The sequence below is a fragment of the Peromyscus eremicus genome, chromosome 5 (genome assembly GCF_949786415.1).
Source record: "Peromyscus eremicus chromosome 5, PerEre_H2_v1, whole genome shotgun sequence".
Taxonomy (NCBI): domain Eukaryota; kingdom Metazoa; phylum Chordata; class Mammalia; order Rodentia; family Cricetidae; genus Peromyscus; species Peromyscus eremicus.
In genome coordinates, this window is record NC_081420.1 from 129,247,700 (window position 1) to 129,266,582 (window position 18,883).

The 18,883-nt window shown below is 41.8% G+C and overlaps 1 protein-coding gene across 1 annotated transcript in view; it reads right to left on the minus strand.

The window, feature by feature from the left end:
- The window catches only part of LOC131910790 (nuclear receptor coactivator 5-like), a 66,894-nt gene that overhangs the window by 38,505 nt on the left and 9,506 nt on the right, over positions 1-18,883 (minus strand). The window contains exon 2 of the mRNA XM_059262669.1: positions 18,504-18,567. Within this exon, the coding sequence (XP_059118652.1) occupies positions 18,504-18,559 (56 nt within the window). The 5' untranslated portion in view covers positions 18,560-18,567. The remainder of the gene's footprint in view (positions 1-18,503; positions 18,568-18,883) is intronic.

Below are 18,883 nucleotides of genomic sequence, written 5' to 3' on the forward strand. Positions count from 1 at the left end.
ATAAATACAAGTGCACAGACACACGTCGTCTACCATTCTCAGATTATGCTAACAGAGAAACTCTCAGTCCCCAACATGGAAAAGTATTTGAGAAATACACAGTAGGGATTTGTCTTGAACAATCTCTGACCCTGTAAATTTTTCTTTAACCACAAGAATTACAAATACCTAAGTCTCAGACCAGGAAACTACATAGCCTTCTGGGAGGAAGGAACAAATGCCTTAGCTGTTCTACAGATCTGCACCTCTGGCTTCTCAGGGGTTGGTGGAATGAGACAGGAACCACATGGCTGTTTGGAGACATGACATTTTCACATCTAATTGGCACTCGCTTCTGAGAAACAATACAGTGTACCTATGTTAGAATTGCGGGAAAAGCAGATCTGTGGAATCTGGAGCCGTGTCTCTCTTCAATGAATGACGAGTGAGTCATTACAAAAGTTCTTGCTTCACCTACAGGAGCTGTCTGTAGATGATATCAATTGTTCCGATTGCCCACAAGCCTGAAGCAATGCTCTATCTGCATGACCTCAGCTCCCTCAGCCATTGCTCGACATTGTCCCTTGGGGTTGTTTAGCAATGCCAGGAGCCAATAAGCTAACTACAGCACTATGACAGCAGGATGTACAGCTGGGTATGTCTGAAGGAGGATATCAGGGTGTCACTCTCCATCTTATTCCTTTGAGACAACATTTTTCTACTAAACCTGGAGCTGCAATCCTCCTGTCCACACCCTTCCACGCCCACCCCCAGCATGGAGTTACAAGCATGAAGAAGATAACCCATGGGCTTTTGATGTGGATTCTGGAGATTTGAATTCAGGTTCTCACACTGGTACACCAGGTGCTCCTACACATTAAGCCATCTTCACAGTCCACAATACTGCAACTTCTGATATCCAAAGATGTCCAACCCACCAATCTGATTGTCAAGGCAAAGAACAAACCTGTCAACTTTTGACATATGCTTCAATAACCAGACCACTACCTGCTTCCTAGAGGGCCCTTCCTTCACTCCTGAAAACAAGTAACCAAAGAGCTAAATCCAAGTTGGAAAGAATGTTTGGTTAGCACTTAAACTGATGTTTCACATTAGAGCCTAGAACATTCACCTCGGCCAATAATACAGTATTTGGGTAGGAAAGTTCAATCTTTTCACATCCACCACTCCATCTCTGATTACTACATCTGTGAAGGTAGATGTTGTCATCTACATTTTACAGGTAAGAAAATACTAAGAGAGGAACAAAAATGGTCCATTTATTAATTCAACAAATAATAAGAAGATAAATGCCAAGTAACACAACTCCAATTTTCTGACCCTCTGCCCAATGCTCTGTTTACTATAAACCACTGGCATTTTTGAAAAAATAGACTTCCCAGAACCTAGACTACTCACATTTGCCAGAGGTGGAGATTATATTTTGATTGTTGTAACACAGAAAGTTGTTGTGCTAATGCACAGGGCCCCCATTCTCCTATACACTCCATGCAAATGTCAATATGGTGGCATGTTAGCAATAACCAAAATAAATTAGAAGACAGTTATGCTGATTTTCCACTGACTACATTTCCATTTCTTTGAAGAGACTCAAGAGGAAATGCTCCTCTCATTGACAACACACTCAAGGATTTGCATTTGCTGATCTCCTTATAATTTCCAAGCCGGGCAGTGGCAGTGCATGCCTTTAATCCCAACCAACACGGCCTGCTCTGTCAGCCTTGAGATCAGCAGGAAAGCTGAGTAACAGCACCAGTGTGAACACAGACGCTATCTAGTGAGTCCAAAGACCAGGTCTTAGCAGCCAGCACTGAAGCCAACATCCAGAAACAATGAATGCATACCTCTAACCTACCCAATAGCTGTCACTTCATATAGTTTACTTAAATGCCAAAGTCAAGGCCCAAGTGCCAGACATTTGAGATATGGAAATACTTTTATTTCCAAAACTATATTTTGGGACAATTCATAAACTTCAAGCACTGTCAAACTGAGAAAAATCTCATTTATATATTTTCACCCTATCTCATTCTAAAGGGCTGAAAGAACTGTAACTACACAGGTGTGTTGCTTAGCTTGACACCAGAGTCCTGGGAAGAGGAACCTCAATTTTAAAAATGCCTCTAAGCCAGGGGTGATGGCATAAGTACTTACAGGCAGAGGCAGGAGGATCTCTGTGAATTCAAGGCCAGCCTCATCTACAGAGTAGGTTCCAGACTAGTCAAAGGTACATAGTAGGGGGGTGTGGGAGGGAGAGATGGAGAAAGAGAGAAAACGTCTCCATCAATTGTGTGTGTCTTTATGAATGGATGCCACATGTGTTTGAGTGTCTGCAGCCTGAAGAGGTCAGAAGAGGGTGTAGATCCCCTAGAGTTGGAGTTACATGCAGACGAGAGCCACCCAACATGGGTGCTGGGAACCAAATTCAGGCCCTCTGGAAGAACATGAAGTGTTCTTAACCACTGAGCCAATTCTCGAGTCCTGTTCAACCTTGCTTTTAAATTAATTAAATAGAACTACTGTATAATCTAGCAATCTCACTTCTGGATATATATCCAAAAGCACTCAAAATAGGATCTTGAGATACTTGAACACAACGTTCATGATGACATCATTCACAACAGCTAAGAGGAAGCAGCACAATGTCTTCAATGGTAGGCTATACAAATAAGTTATGTACTAAGAGTTCTCCAAAGAAACACAACCAGTGTGTTTGTATGTTTGTGTGTGTGTGTGTGTGTGTGTGTGTGTGCGTGTGTGTGTGTTGCATGTGCACGCACATGCTCCTGTGTACGTGTGTGGGAGATTAAGAGAATTGGGGCTAGAGAGATGGTTCAGCAGTTAAGAGCACTTGCTGCTATTGCAGAGGACCTGGGTTCAGTTCCTAGCACCTCCATGGCAGCTCACAACACCCATGACTCCAGTACCAGATCTGATGCCTCTTCTGACATCCTTGGGCTCCTGCACACAGGTAGTACACATACATACACTCAGGCAGGAAAGCACACACACACGCACACGCACACGCACACGCATGCACGCAACACAATAAAATACATAATTTTTTAAAGAGAGGCACTGGAGACATGGCTCAGCAGTTGAGAGCAGTGGGTACCCTTTCAGAAGACCAAGGTTCAAATTTCAGCACCCACACGGCAGGCAGTTCATAGCTGTCTGTAACTCCAGTTCCAGAGGATCGGATGCTCTCTTCTGGCCTCCATGGGTAATGCACACACATGATATAGAGAACACATGCAGGCAAAACACCCATACACATAATATAAAAATAAAATGGTAAAAAACCTTTAATGAGGCTGGAGAGACGGCTCAGTGGTTAAGAGCATCTGCTGCTCTTGCAGAGGACCCGGGTTCTCAGCACTCACCCTGGGCAGCTCACAACTGCTTGTCACTGCAGCTCCAGGGATGAGGCTCTTTAGTATTTATTTTTGGGTTTTTTCTTTCTCTGAGATTTATTTACGCATTTTTTGTATGTGAATGTTCTGTCTACATGACATCAGGAGAGGGCATCAGATCTTATCACAGATGGCTGCAAGCCACTATATAGTTGCTGGGAATTGAACTCAGGACCTCTAGAAGAGCGCTCACAAGTTCTTAACCACTGAGCCATCTCTCCAGCCCTTATTTTTATGGTTTATTTTCAAGACACGGTTTCTCTGTGTAGCCCTGGCAGTCCTGTAACTCGATTTGTAGCCCAGGTTGTCCTCGAACTGAAGAGATCCTCCTGCCTCTGCCACCCGAGTGCCGAGATTAAAAGTATGCACCACCAACTGCCCAGTCTGAGGTTCTCTTGATTGACTCTAAGGACATCTGAAGTCACACACACAGACACACACACAGACACACACACAAATTTTTAAATTAAATGTTTTTTTTTTGTTTGTTTGTTTGTTTTTTAATGATCTCTGTCCCAGTTAGCTTTACCTGTCAATGACACACTATAATCGTTTGAGAGGAAGTCAACTGAAGAGTTCCCTAGACCAAACTGGTGTGTGGGCGTGTCTTTGGGAGTTTGTCTTGGTTTGCTGATTGACAAGCAGGTGCCCTTGGCTGTGTGAGAAAGCCAGCTAAGCATGGCCGTGGGAGCACATCAGTAAGCAGCACTCCTCCACAGTTTTCTCTTGAAGTTCCTTGCTGAGTTCCTGCCCGACTTCCCTGAATGACAGGCAATAACGTGTAAGCTGGAATAAATGCCTTCCTCCCCTAGGCTGCTTTGATCGGAGTGGTTTCTCACAGCAACAGAAAGAACATACTAAACAGATGAAGCAAGTGAACTCAAACCTGGGTAAGAAATCATCAACTCAGATGAAAACTTCAGCCAGAGAGAGAAGGGTAGAGGGAGGGTGGATTGACTGATCAGTTGATTGATTGATGGAATGAATGATTCTGGAGGACAAAAAAAAAAAAAAAACGCTTTCACTGGGTAGTGGTGACATACACCTTTAATCCCAGCACTCAGGCAGCAGAGGCAAACAGAGACCTGTGAGTTCAAGGCCAGCCTGGTATACAAAGGGAGTTCCAGGACAGCCACAGCTATGCAGAGAAAACACTGTCTCAAAAAGACAACAGTAACAACAACAACAACAAAAACCAACTCAGAAATCTTAGAAATGCAAAGCTCCATAAATCAAATAAATCACCAAGAGACCTGGTGGACAGAGTCTCAGGGAGTGAAGGTTAAGGAATTTCTAATTGAGATCGAAATATAAGTGGACAGAACACTATGACCACAACATTCAGATCTCTAGGACAATGACTTAAGATCAAACCCATGAACCAGAACCTGTGGTGCAGAAAAAGGAACCAAGGTAGACTGAAGGCATAGAAAGCCAACAGAAGATGGGCATGGTGGTTCATGCTTACAGTCCCGGCACACAGCAAGCAGAGGAAGGAAGACTATTGTAAGTTCAAGACTAACCTGGACCACATAATGTGTTCCAGAACAGTCAGAAAATAGTTTAGGATCCAAAACATCAGAAGGGACCAGGCATGGTCACTCATGCCTTTAATCCCAGCACTCAGGAGGCAGAGGCAGGAGGATCTCTGAGTTCGAGGTCAACATGGTCTACAGAGCAAGTTCCAGGACAGCCAGGGCTACAGAAAAACCCTGTCTCAAAAACAACAACAACAACAAAAATCAGAGGGGCAGAGGAAGAACAAATCAACACAATAAAATTATAACAAAAATTTCTCCAGAGAAATAAATGGACATCCAAGTACCAGAGACAGAATTCCAAATAGCATTACCAAAACAACTTCCCATGGCAATCTCTAGAAGACTAAGAGTACAAAATGAGAACAGAACACCGAAAGCTTCTTACAAAGGAAAACTTGAAGAAGCCTTACCTGGAGACTCCTCAACAGAAATCCCAAAAGCAGAAGACCCTGCTCAATGTATTTCAATCCCTGAAACCAAGGAACTGCGAACCAAGACTAGTCTGTCCAGCAAACTCATCATTTAAAGTCAAGAGAAGTAAATATATAACAAGCATAAACTAATTTATGATCACTAAACCACCATTGAAAAGTGGCTTAAAGGAGGAATACTACACAAGGAAGAGGAACAAAATTATACATAATCGTGAGAGTTTGGAAAGAATAATCTGACTAAAAACCTAAGATACAGAAAGGGCCAGTGGTGCGCCTTTAATCCTAGCACTTGGAGGCAGAACAGCAGCTTGAGAGCAGTGAGTTTGAGGGCAGCCTGTCTCGAAAAAAATAAAAAGGAACAAATCCAACAGTCTTAACTCTGTAAAGCACGAACCTCTAACATAAAGAAAGGGAAAGTTATTATGCACTTTTCAATAATAACTCTAAATACAATCATACTTCTCCACTTAAAAGACAGACTAGGGGACTTAGCTCAGTGGTAGAGCGCTTGCCTAGCAAGCACAAGGCCCTGGTCCTCAGCTCCAAAAAAAAAAAAAAAAAGACAGACTAGCCGACCGGGTTATGAAGAGAACCAAGTGTCTGTTGCCTACAAGAAACCTCATCTCACTGGCAAAGAAACACAGAATGCAGAGGAAAGGACAGAAAACAATGGTCCGAAGAAACAGAAGCTGAAAGCAGCCAGGGACAGCTATTCTCAGAGCTGCTGAAGGAGACTTCAAGTCAAAAGTAGAAGGGTTAGCAGTCATTACACAGAAATAAAGGGAACAATCCACCAAGAAACTTATCAGTTACGAATAGATATGTACCAAACACTGATGTGCCTAATTTCACAAAGCAAACACTACCAAACTGACAGGAATCAAACAGTTGTTTCAAAGGAGGAGGAGAAAGAGCAAGGGGGGGGGGGGGGGCGGAGGAAGGAAGGAAGAAGAATTTCAAGCCCTAAAACCAAGTAAGAGCCAACTAAGACTACTATGTTCAGCAAACTCATCTTACTCCATAGATACCTGTTCGGCCATGTTAACTGCAGTCTATTAACAACAGCTAGGAAATAGAAACGACCAAAAGGTCCTTCAGCTGATGGATGGATGACAAAACGTGGTACATGTACACTATGGAACACTAGTCAGCAGTTTAAAAAAGGAACAGAGCCGGGCGGTGGTGGCGCACGCCTTTAATCCCAGCACTCGGGAGGCAGAGCCTGGTGGATCTCTGTGAGTTCGAGGCCAGCCTGGGCTACCAAGTGAGTTCCAGGAGAGGCACAAAGCTATACAGAGAAACCCTGTCTCGAAAAACCAAAAAAAAATAAAATAAAAAAAAATAAAAAAATAAAAAAAATAAAAAAGGATCAGAAAGAAGGAAATCATGAACCTTGTGAGTAAATGGATGGAACTAGCATAGATCATTTTGAGTGATCTGATGCTCCAAGCTCTAACTCTTCATGTGAGTACCCGGAGTAACTGTGGAAACCAGGGAAGTAAAAAGGGACTACTGTCAAGGTAGGGGCTGGGGAGCAATAGAGGGGACAGCAGCAGGGTCCAAGTGATCTGATCAGGGAAATGGGGATGGGAGGAGCCTCTAACTGGGAGGACATAAATGCAGAAGGGAGGGGCAAAGTAACAGGAGGGATGTCTGAGAAAGTCAAAAGCAATCAAGCTATTAACTATTTCTTAAAAATACAATAGTAAATAGAACACACCTAAGTCTGGACATAAAAACGCATACATACTTCAAATGAAATGTTCTCATCTGGGCTGACAACGCTCCTTCCAAGAGCCAAGGACCACCTAACAAAAGCCCAATATCAGACATAAGAATCCCTCTTTTGAGTTGTTGGTCAGGGTTGTCCAAGAGACTCCCAAAATATATAGGCTATTGCTATTACCCTTGGCTGCCCCCAGAAGTGGCTGGCTAAGTCCCTACTGCTGAAAACACCATGCACCTCAGGCACAGGGGCCATGTAAGCTCCCAACCAAAGGAGGGAAACAACCACGAGTCCTAGCCAGCTATGACACCTATGGACCAACAGCCAGCATGGCAGGGCACACCTAAGATGCAATAGAGGCATATATACTTCGGTAGTAACCCACAGCTCTCTAACTAGACTTAAGACCTGCTCAACAAGAGGGAGATCATGCCTGGGACTGGAAACCTAGCCAGCTATCCAGGGCTAGTGAAGTCATAGATCTTGGTGGTGATCTACAACCATCACACTACCAAACAATCATAGTCCCTAACTATGCTAAGTATTTATCCTTATACCCACAGACAAATACAGTCCTCACCCTTCATCAAGGAAATTTTTTGTAATAGAAAACTACAACCAATCAAAATGCAGAGCTATGGAACCCAGTCCCAATGACTACATCTACAGAATAACTCTCACACCCAAGGCTCCGGGAACATTGCAGAAAAACGGTAAGAGACAGAAGACTGGGAGTTTGCTTTGAGACTGTGTCTCCTAGTAATGTTAGAAGATACACCCATAAAGTCTCACCAACATGACTGCCTAAACATGAGCTAAACAAGGACAACAGTCATGCCAAAGTGGACAAAGGAAAGCCCACAAGGCCTACAAAATCCTAAGAGCAGGAGGAATCATCTTCCCCAGGGAACAGCACAATTAGTTATCCAATACCAAATGGTCAGCCTTAAAACATATATACACACAAATACCAAAACCAAAACCAAAACCCAGGCAGTGGTGGTGCACATCTTTAATCCTTTAAGCAAAGGCAGGTGGATTTCTACAAGTTCAAGGCCAGCCTGGTCTACAAAGCAAGTTCCAGGGCAGCCAGGGCTATTACACAGAGAAACCTGGTGGAGTGGGGGGGGGGGGGGGGGAAGCATACAAGTAACATTATACAGACCGAGCAGGTTATATTTAGGAATATATATGTATATCACATACATGCATGTAACAACACCTAATGAAAAAGGCGGCCATGAATTTGAAAGAGAGCAAGGAGGGGTCTACAGGGGAAAGGAAAGAAAGGAAAGGGAGAAATTATGTAATTATTGTCCTAGTTAGGGTTACTATTTTTGTGATAAAACACTGTGACCAAAAGCAAGCTGGGAAAAAAAGGGTTATCACAGTCTATCATCCAGGCAAGTCAGGACAGGAACTCAAACAGGACAGGAACCTGGAGGCAGGAGCTGATGCCGAGGCATGAAGGGGTGCTGCTTACTGGCTTGTTCTTCCTGACATGCTCTGTCTGTTTTCTTATGGAACCCAGGACCACAAACCCAGGGATGGCAGCACCAGACAGACTAAATAGAGAAATGCTGGCGCTAACTGACATTATAATCAAATGACAGGTACTTACAGAACATTCCACCCAAACACAAAAGAATAGACCTTCTGGGCACCTCACGGAACCTCCTCCAAAACTGACCACATACTCAGATATAAAGCAAGTCTCAACAGATACAAGAAAACTGAAATAACACCCTGCATCCCATCTGACCAGCACGCATCAAAGCTGGATATCAACAACTGAAACAACTCATGGAAACTCAACAACTCACTACTGAATGAAAATGAATATATAACATCCCCAAACTTATGAGAATCAAGGAAGAAGGTTCTAATAGACAAGTTCACAGCACTAAGTGCCTACATTAAAAAAAAATAAAATAAACAGACAGATCTCATACTAGTAACTCAATACCTGAAAACTCTAGAACAGTGGTTCTCAACCCGTGGATTGTGACCCATTGGGGGTCACATATCAGATATTTACATTGCAATTCATACAAGTAGCAAAATTATAGTTATGATGTAGCAATGAAGTAATTTTATGGTTGGGGGGCCAGCACAATATGAGGAACTGTGTTAAAGCGTCTCAACCTTAGGAAGGTTGAGAACCACTGCTGTAGAACACAAAGAAGAAATCACACCCAAAGGAGAAGTTAAGAAATAATCATACTCAGGGCTGCAATCAATAAAACAGAAACAAACAAAATCACACAAAAAAAAATCAATAAAACAAGAAATTGGTTCTTTGGTAAAACCAGTAAGATTGACAAATGCTTATCCAAATTACCTAAAAAGTGGAGGGAAAATATCCAAATTAACAAAACTAGAAATGAAAAGGGGGACATAACAACAGACACTGAGGAAATCCAGAGAATCAAAAAGTCATACTTTACAAACCAATACTATACCAAATCGTAAAATCTAATAAAAGAAATGGATAATTTTCTCAATATGTACTACTCACCAAAGTTAAATCAAGATCAGATAAGCAATTTAAACAGATCTACAATCCCTAGTGAAACAGAAGCAGTCATTAAAAGTATCTTAACAAAATAAAAGCCCAGGACCAGAAAGAAATGTTTCAGTGCAGAACTCTATCAGACTTTCAAAGAAGAGTTAATGCCTGGAGTTAACTACAGTCCTCAGCTCTACCAGATGAACTATTGGAGGAAGAGTTAATGCCAATACTCTCCAAATTATTCCATAAAAGAGAAAGAGAAGGAACACTGCCCAATTCATTTTACAAGGCCACAGTTACCCTGATATCCAAACCATATAAAGGCCCAATGAAAAAAGAGAATTACAGACCAATTTTTCTTATAAACATAGATGTAAAATTTCTCAATACAATACATGCAAACAGAACCCAAGAACACATCAAAAAGATCATCCACCATGATCAAGTAGGCTTCATCCCAGAGATGCAGGGATGGTTAATCATATAAAAATTGATGAATGTCCACTATATAAACAAATTGAAAGAAAAAAAAAACCACATGATCATCTCATTAGACGCAGGAAAGCCTTTTGACAAAAATCCAATACCCCTTCATGATAAAAGTCCTGGAGAGATCAGGGATACAAGGGACATACTAAACATAATAAAGGCAATTTCAGCAAGCCCATAGCCAACATCAAATTAAACAGAGAGAAACCCAAAACAATTCCACTAAAATAAGGAACAAGACAAGGTTGTCCACTTTCTCTATACCTATTCAATATAGTACTTGAAGTTTTAGCTAAAGCACTAAGACAACTGAAGGAGATCAAGGGGATACAAGCTGGAAAGGAAGAAGTTATAATATATTTATCTGTAGATGATATGATAGTATATTTAGTGACTCTAAAAAAATTTCACCAGGAAACTCCTATAGCTGTTAAACACTTTCAGCAAAGTAGCTGGATACAAAACTAAGTAACAAAATCAGCAGCCTTCTTATATACAAATGACAAACAGACTGAGAATGAAGTAAGGGAAACAACACCTTTCATAATAGCCTCAAATAATATAAAGTATCTTGGGGTAACTTAAATGATTAAAAAATTCAGCCAGGCGTGGTGGCGCACACCTTTAATCCCAGCACTTGGGAGGCAGAGGCTGGCAGATATCTGAATTCGAGGCCAGCGTGGTCTACAAAGCAAGTTCCAGAACAGCTAGGGCCTTTACACAGAGAAACCCTATCTTGAAAAAAAAAAACCAAGTCATTGAAGAAATTAATTGAAGATGATTTCAGAAAATAGATCAGGGCTGGAGAGATAGCTCAGAGGTTAAAAGCACTGGATGCTCTTCCAGAGGTCCTGAGTTCAATTCCCAGCAGCCACAAGGTAGCTCACAACCATCTACAATGAGATCTAGTGCCTTCTTCTGACACGCAGGTATATAGGCAGAATACCACACACATCATAAATAAATAAAGCTTAAAAAGAAAATAGAAAGAACTCTCATGCTCATGGATTGGTAGAATTAATATAGAAAAAAACATCCATCATATCAAAAGCAATCTACAAATTTAATGTAATCCTCTGTCAAAATTCCAACACAATTCTTCACAGATCTTGTAAGAAAAAATTGTAGCTTCCTATGGAAAAACCCTGGATAGCTAAAACAATCCTGAATAATAAAAGGTATCTGGAAAAAACACAGTATCTTCAATGAAAGGTGCTGGTCAAACTGGATGTCAGATGTAGAAGAATGCAAATAGATCCTTTTATCATCCAGGACAAAACTCAACTCCAGATGGATCAAAGACCTCAACATAAAACCAGATGCATTGGGCTGGAGAGATGGCTCAGTGGTTAAGAGCACTGACTGCTCTTCCAGAGTTTCTGAGTTCAATTCCCAGCAACCACATGGTGGCTCATAACCACCTGTAATGAGATCTGGTGTCCTCTTCTGGCCTGCAAGGACACATACAGATAGAACACTGTATGTATAATCAATCAATCAATCAATCAATCTTAAAAAACAAACAAACAAACAAACAGATGCACTGAGCCTGACAGAAGAGAAAGTGGGAGTAGCCTTGTACTTGCTGGCACAGAGATGACTTTCTGAACAGAATATAGTTAGTACAGGCACTAAGATCTACAATTAATAAATGGGACCTCAGGTAACTGAGAAGCTTCTGCATGGCAAAGGACACTGTTATTCAGACAAAGCAGCAGCCTATGAGAAAAGATTTTTATCAACTACACATCTGACCAGTAGAGAGCTACTATCCAAAACATATAAAGAACTTTTAAAAAAACAAACTAGATATCAAGAAAAAAAATAACCCAACTTAAAAATGGGGTGCAGATCTAAACAGAATTCTCAATAGAGGGAAATCAAATGGATGAGAAACACTTTGAAAAATGTTCAACATCCTTAGCTATTAGAGAAATACAAATCAAAACTACTTTTGAGATTTAATCTCACACAAGTAAGAATGGCTAAGATCAATCACACAAGTGACAGCTCGTGCTGGCAAGAATGTGGAGCAACAGGAACACTCCTCCATTGCTGGTCAGAGTGCAAACTTGTACAGCCACTATGGAAATCAGAGTCTGTTGCTCAGGAAGATGGGAATCAATCTACCTCAAGATCCAGCTATACCACCCTTGGGTCTTAGCTTGGGTTACTATTGTTATGATGGAACACCAAGACCAAAAGCAATTCAAGGAGGAAAGGGTCTCTTTGGCTTATGCTTCCACATCCATACTCCATCACTGAAGGAAATTAAGGCAGGAACTCAAACAGGGTGGGAATCTGGAGGCAGGAGCTGATACAGAGGCCATTGAGAGGTGCTGCTTACTGGCTTGATCTCCATGGCTTGCTCTGCCTGCTTTCTTATGGAACCCAGGAACACATGCCCAGAGCTGACGCCACCCACAATGAGATGGGCCCTCCACATCAATCATTAATTAAGAAAATGCTCTACAGGCTTGCCTACAGCTCCATCTTATGGAGGCATTTTCTCAATTGGGGTTCTCTCCTCTCAGATGACTCTAGCTTGTGTCAAGTTGACATAAAATTAGCCAGCACAGACATAGACCCAAAGGATGCTTCATCCTAACACAGAGACACTTACCTAACTATGTTCATTGCTACTCTATTCATAACAGCCAGAAAGAAACAATCTAAATGTCCCTCAACAGAGAAATGGATAAGAACCTGGCGGTGGTGTATGCCTTTATCTCAGCACTAAGGAGGCAGAGGCAAGGAGATCTCTGAGTTCAAGGCCAGCTTGGTTTACAGAGTGAGTTCCAGGACAGCCAAGGCTACATAGAGAAATCCTGTCTAGAAAAGCCAAAAACAAAGAATGGAGAGCCAGGCAGTGGTGGTACATGTCTTTAATCTCAGCACTCAGGAAGCAGAGCCAGGCGGATCTCTGAGTTCGAGGCCAGCCTAGTCTACAGAGTAAGATCTAGGACAGGCACCAAAACTACACAGAGAAACCCTGTCTCGAGAAAAAAAAAAAAAAAAAAAGGATAAGGAAGTGTTGTATATTTACAAAATGGAGTTTAAGTTGTTTTAAAAAAAAATGACATCATGAAATTTGCAAGTAAACTGATAGAAGTAGTAAAAAAAAAAATCATCCTGAGTGAGGTATCCCAGATCCAGAAAGACAAATATGGTATGTATCTGCTTACATGTGGATATTAGCTGTTAAGTCAAAAATAACCTGGCTACAATCCATAGGATCACAGAGATTAGACATAGAGACTAGGGAATACAGATAGATCTTGTTAGGAAAGGGAAATAGGATGATTATAGGATGGATAGGGAGGAGCTGGGATGGGAGGATCAAGGGGATCAGGAAGGGGATAAGGGAAGGAATACCGGAAGAGACAGCTAAAATTAAGGACCATTTGAGGGGTAATATAGAAACCAAATACAGCAGAGGCTTTCCAAAATATATGCATACATGAAGGTGATCTAAATGAAAGCACCAAAGAATGGGGGAGACAGAGCCCCAACTGAACATCTCTTGTCACCAAATGAAGCTTCCAGTACCGGGACTGGGTTATTTATATCTGAGTTGTTGGCCAAGGAAGTCCAATGCCTACATTCTAGTGTCTTTGATACAGGAAGGTACTCTGCACTCTACCAAAAGAAAAACATAAATACCAAGCCAGCCACAAACCCTTTGATCTACAATGGTGTCCTACCTGCAAGACACAATACTTCAATGGTGGTACAAAACTTGTGGGAGTAACCAACCGATATCTGATTTGACTTAAGAACCACTCCACAAAATAGAACCCATACCCAACATTGCTTGGGTGATCAAGAACCAAACACTACATAGACCAGGGACCTAGGGTAAAATCAAATACTATGGGTCTAAAAAGAAAGAAAAAAAGAAGCAATAAAATGACTCCAATGACATTCTGTCTTGCTCAGCCATCATCAGAGAGGCTTCCTCCTGCAGCAGATGGGAACAAACACAGAGACCCACAGCCAGACATTATACAGAATGAGAAACCATGGAATATTCAGTCCTAAATGGGATGTCTGCATCAAATCCCTCCTCTCAGAGTTCAGGGAACCCCTAGAAAGAGGAGGCAGAAAGAGTGTAAGAGCAGGACTGGATAGAGGACATCAGGAGAACAAGGCCCTCTAAATCAACATGGGCAAAGCTCATATGAACTCACAGAAACTGAAGTAGTACACTCGGGCCTGCACGGGTCTGCATCAGGTCCTCTGCATATATGTTATGGCTTCCAGTTTAGTGTTTTTATGGGATTCCTGACTGTGAATGAGTGGGTCTCTGATTCTTGTGCCTTTTCTTGGGCTCTTTTCCTTCTGTCTGTTTGTCTTATCCAATTCCAATGTGATAGTTTTTGTTCTATCTGATTATATTTTATTTTGTTATAGTATATTATTATCCCTCAGAAGTCTGCTTTCGAATGAGAAACAGAGGGGAGTGAAACTGGACAGGAGGGGAGGGGAGGAGGATCTGGGAAGAGTAGAGGGAGAGGAAACCATAATCTATTTTCAATAAAGGGGGAAAAATAAAAGGAATACAAATACAAAAGAAAACTTCTTCCTGTTTGCAGACAACACAACCTTCTATTTAGGAGAAGACTCCTAAAGACTCTACCAAAGACTTTCACCAGGTAAGTCAACAAAGTTGTTTTCATGGGATGCTAGGGATTTGAACTCAGGTCCTTATGTTTTTGAAACAAGCACTTGACCCACTGAAACATGTCCCCAGCCCTTATGAATATTTTAAGTTAGGATACAAAGCAATTAATTTCATGATGGCATTTTCATTTGTCATTATATTTTGTTCTAATTTTCCCTCTCCCTCATCCCTGCCTTCTTGCAGGTGCCCGTACAGCCCTCCCCAATACAGTTTCCTGTTCTGCTTTCAGGTTACATTATCCTGTTTTTCCCTGGACTCCCCCCTTAGTATATCTTCCTCCCCACTCTCAGTCCGTTTCCTAATTTAATGACCTACAAACTCACACACATATATAAAACACATATATACACATATGAACTTAAATCTAGGTTCTACATATGAGAGAAAATGTGTCTGAGGAACTTGATTTTTTTACAAAAGTTCCAAAATCATGCTTTGAAGAAAAGATAGCCTTTTGAGCAAACGGTGCTGGCAAACTGGATATCCACATGTTGAAGAGTGATAGCTAGATCCCTACCTCTCACCCTGTCCTAGAATCACAGGCCTTAATGTAAGACCTGAACTTTGAGACTTCTAGTGGGAAACGGGAAAGACTTCCACACAGGCACAGGCAAACGGAACACATCAAATTAAAAGCCCCGAACAGCAAAGCAAGCCATTAACAGTAACAAGAGAACCTATGGTGAGAGGTTTGTCAGCTATTTCATCTGACCAGAGCTGTACCCAGAAAATAGAAGGAACTCAAACATTAAACCCAGGCTGGCGAGATGACTCAAGTAATGGCGCTTGTTACCAAGCCTGATGAGCTGCGTTCCAAGCCTGATGAGCTGCGTTCCAAGCCTGAAACTACACAGTGGAAGGAAAATCAACCCTCACAGGTTTCTCCTCACCTCTACACATGTGGTAGCACATCATGTACACACATGCACACACGCACACACAATAAAAACAAATACCAAGAAAACAAATAATCCAATCAAAAAAATGGGCAAATGAGGAGGTTGGACAAATGGCTCAGTGGTCAAAAGCACTGGCTGCTCTTCCAGAGGTCATGAGTTCAATTCCCAGCACCCACATGGCGGCTCACATCCATCTATAACTGTAGTATCATGGGATCTGATGACCTCTTCTGATGTACAGATAAACATGCAGACAAAACATCCATATACATAAACTAAAATCTTTTTAAAAAATAGGCAAATGGGCTGTGCAGACAATGTCAAAGGTACAAAAGGGCCATCAAGCAATGATTCAGCAGGTAAGAGCCCTTTCCACAAAAGCCTGGCAACATGAATCTGCTCCTTGGAACTTTCCTGAAGATGGGAGACTGACTCCACAGAGCTGTCCTCTGACCTCCAACACGCACACTTTCCTAAGGCAGATAAATACATGAAAAATGTCTACAACCAACATCTACAGCCAGCCATCAGGAAAATGAAATGCATTGCAAAACCATATTGAGCTAGGTGTGGTGGTACACGCCTTTAAACTCAGCACTCAGGAGACAGAAGCAAAATCTCACCATAGTCAGAATGGCTATCACCAAGACAAATGCACTGAATCTCCTCATAGCTCTATTAATAAACTCACATAGCAATCATGGAAATTATATAGAGGTTCCTTAAAAAGAACTATACTATATACTATACTATCCAGCTACATACTCCCAGCATTCACCAAAGGGATCAAAGTCAGCATACCACAGAGATCCTTGCATACCTACATCTATCTTCAAACTGTTCACAATAGCCAAGATACCCATCAACAAATGAATGGATAAAGAATACGTGGTGTACACACAGACAGACACACGCACATACAACATATATACTGGTTATTACTCAGCTGTAGAGAAAAATGGAGGGCTGGTGTCCTAACTTCCAACTGCTGTGATAAAACACTGACTAAAAGCAACTTGGGAGAGAGAAGGATTTATTTGGTTTATATGTCCATATCAGAGTGTGTCACCAAGAAAAGCCAGAGCAAGCACTCGAGCTGGAACTTGGAGGTAGAGCAAAGGCAAGGACTACAGGGAACATTGCTTACTGACTCAGTTTTCCTGCTTCTATTCAGCTGGTTTTCTTTTTTTTTTTTTTTTGGAGACAGGGTTTCTCTGTGTATTTTTGGTGCCTGTCCTGGATCTTGCTCTATAGACCAAGCTGGTCTCGAACTTACAGAGATCCGCCTGGCTCTGCCTGACGAGTGCTGGGATTAAAGGCGTGCACCACCACCGCCAGACTCAGCTGGCTTTCTTATACAGCCTAGGCCCACCTGCATAGGAGCAGCACCACCCCCAGTGGATCAGGACCTCCTCGTCATTTAGCAATCAAGACAACACACACAGACATGCCCACAGGCCAGCTGACTCCTTCCTCCCAGGTGTGTCAAGTGAAGAACCGAAACGAGCCGCCATAGCCGTGGAGACAGCTCAGCAGGGAAGTGCTTGCCATGGTGTGAGGATCTAAGTTTGAGGAACAGAAGTAATAGGAGGTGGATGGAGATGTGTGTGTATAGTGGTTCCTACCCGTAAACCTAGCTCTGAAGACGTAAAGACAGGTAGGGCTTGCTGGCCAGCTGGCTATCCTAGTCTAACTGGTGAGCTTTAGGCCAGTGAGAGACTCTTTAACACACAAGACAGATGGTTCCTGAGAATGACACACTCAGGCAAGCATGCACAACTACACACCCGAACACACACACTAAGAAAAAAGGAACGTCATTTCAGGAAAGCAGATGAGACTGGAAATCGTCTAGTACACTAGATAAACCAGCCTCAGAAAGATGTGATTACAAGTTTTCTCTCTCATGTCAAATTTGGGGTGGGGAGGAGGACACAAAAGTAGACTGAGACTAATGAAGAATGAGGGAGTTGGAGAATGGAACGGAGAGGATAACACAGGATAAGGGGGTGGTGAGTATGACCCAAGTCGATTACACAGATGTATGGAATGTCACAATGACACCTGTTTTCTGTGCAATTAATATATATGGATAAACTGTTAAAACAACAGAGAAGGGGCTGGAGAGATGGTCAAAAGCACAGCGTGCTCTTCCAGAGAACCTGAGTTCTGTTCTCAGCACCCATGTCAGGTGGCTCCCAACGGATTCCAGAGGATGCGTTGCCTCTGACCTCCACACACATGCACAAAGACACACATGTAGACATGATTAATTTTTTTAATCTCTAAAAGCAGAGAAGAAAAAATACAAAAACTTGATAGCAGCTATTCTGACATTTGCAAAGGTGGAAAGTTAATGAATATTCACAAAGAACGAAGGTTAGACTACCTGCAAACACAGAATCAGAATTTAGTTTCTATATGAAAAGGAGTGTGAAGAGTCCACAGAGCCTAACCTTGGTTGATGCCCAGGGATGGGCTACACAGGACTGGAGCTTGCTTCATACCGCACACCACAGGGTTGTGGATATATTTACAAAGTGTATCTTTCAGCTTCTTGTGAGTATGCAATTATTCCAAAATAGTTTATTTAAAAACAAAACAAACTGTGTATTGCTTTTGCAGCCAGAAAATGAAAAGGATGTCATTTTTCTAATTACATGGACTAAAAATTCAAGTGAAATCAGAAATAATTGTCAAAGTAAAATCTCGATACCTGCACTTCTGTCTTCATCCAATTTTGATATTTTTATCCCAGAGTGCATTAAAAAACACAAGACACATTCAAAAAATATTTCACTTTACCTTTTAGCTACTGAAGGTCTTCTATGTCCTAAATGGCGCCTGATCAATGAAAACATCTTAAGTCCTGAAAAGATATTTCAACAATTAAATCAGAAGATCATTTTTCACAACATCAATACCAGCAGCAATGCTTGTTTCCAACCCACGCTCCCACCCTGCAATTGTCAATTCCAAACACACACAACAAAGAACTAACAATTACAGCCCAGAGACACTTTATGAATTCCATTTCTGTGCAAGAGAAAAGAAAAATGCCAAAATGAGATTGCAGAACAGGACAGAGGAAGTATAAGCTAACAACCACAGTGGCGATGGATAATTTTTAAAACTGGGGGTGCAGCTCACTGGTGGAACACTTGCCTAGCATCACAAGGTCCAGG